The 1,435-nt window shown below is 36.0% G+C and overlaps 1 protein-coding gene across 1 annotated transcript in view; it reads right to left on the bottom strand.

Moving 5' to 3' along the window:
* The window catches only part of LOC107692624 (dystrophin-like), a 101,683-nt gene that overhangs the window by 56,216 nt on the left and 44,032 nt on the right, over positions 1–1,435 (bottom strand). The window contains exons 36-37 of the mRNA XM_016491777.1: positions 833–985; positions 436–606 (exon numbers count right to left, since the gene is read on the bottom strand). Coding sequence (XP_016347263.1) covers positions 436–606; positions 833–985 — 324 coding nt within the window. The remainder of the gene's footprint in view (positions 1–435; positions 607–832; positions 986–1,435) is intronic.

The raw sequence follows: 1,435 nt of genomic DNA, 5'->3' as shown, positions 1-1,435 counted from the left end.
ACATCAATGGAAAGCTTATTTATTCAGCTTTCAGATGATGTATAAATCTCAATTTTGAAAAATTGACCCTTATGACTAGTTTTGTGGTCCATGGTGACATTTGAAAATCTGAAATCTGAGGGTGCAAAAAAAAATCTAAATATTAAGAAAATCACCTTTAAAGTTGCCCAAATGAAGTTCTTAGCAATGCATTTTACTTATCTTTTATCTTTACTTTACTTTACTTAAGTTTTGATATATTTACGATAGGAAATTTACAAAATATTTTCATGGAACATGATCTTTACTTAATATCCTAATGATTTTTGGCATAAAAGAAAATTCGATAATTTTGACCCATACAGTGTGTATATATATATATATATATATTAGGAATACATAATTATGTTAAGCCAACATCTATTGACTTTTTTTTACCACCAAGAGCACACTTACACTTTTGTGGCACACTTGAGTGAAATTAACATCCAGCTCCGCCCAGCGTTTATTGACTGGGAGGAGGCGGGGCTCCACCAGCTTGGCAGCTCCACCCTCAGAAAGCACACGGCCCAGTCCGCGCAAGTCCTCCAACTTCGGACGCTGCTGTTCAATCTCAGAACCAACTGCCTGATGGAGAACATACATCAATTCTTTTGGTGTACAGTCTTGAAATATCCTTCAACTTCTTAAGAAGGAAGCAAAGGGACTTAAAAGACACAGTAAGTCCCTTTATACTTTTTAAAAAACATCCCTGGTGGGAAGAACTTTGAAAAGGCTACTTTGAAGAAGCTAAAATATAAGAATATAAATAATAATTAAGACTGGTAGTGTACACAGAAACTTTCGCTCTCACTTTCACTCGGGGCTCCTCGGGGGGATCAGGAAGCTCTGCTAAGGTCTTCTCAATTTTGTCCAGCCACTGCATCATGTCATCTGTTTTCTTACAGAACTGGTACCACTGCGGGGCAAGAGCAAGGGCCTTCTTCTTTCTTAGGGCTCTCAGATTCTATAAATGCAGAATGAATATATTAAGACTCTTTACATATGGTACATTCATACATCAAAAACAATGAACAGTAAGTCTATGATTATATAACCCAGCAAAACATGATTTACCCAAGTTTAACATACCAACTCGAGCCCAAACCCTATATTGAACATGACTGGCTGCTGATAGTATGATAGTAACTATTCTAGAAACTAACCCCCTCCCTGACCTTAGTTTTGACCATGTTTCTAACCTACCGTAACCGAAGTGTGACCTTTCTTATTCCAGTTTTGACCTTGTCTCTGACCTGAATAACAAAGCAGGAGCTCAACCTAACACTGACCAAACTGACTGACTGTACAGAATATAAATCTTAAATATAACAAGCCATTGTCAATTTTTAAGCATAAACCATACAATTTTTTTGTTAGATTTATGCTTAAAACAAAAGAAAACAATTTATATATA

Source organism: Sinocyclocheilus anshuiensis, unplaced genomic scaffold (assembly GCF_001515605.1).
Source record: "Sinocyclocheilus anshuiensis isolate Anshui unplaced genomic scaffold, SAMN03320099.WGS_v1.1 scaffold50, whole genome shotgun sequence".
Classification (NCBI taxonomy): Eukaryota; Metazoa; Chordata; class Actinopteri; order Cypriniformes; family Cyprinidae; genus Sinocyclocheilus; species Sinocyclocheilus anshuiensis.
The sequence above is the reverse complement of the archived record's forward strand: the minus strand, read 5'-3'. Positions and strand labels throughout refer to the sequence as shown.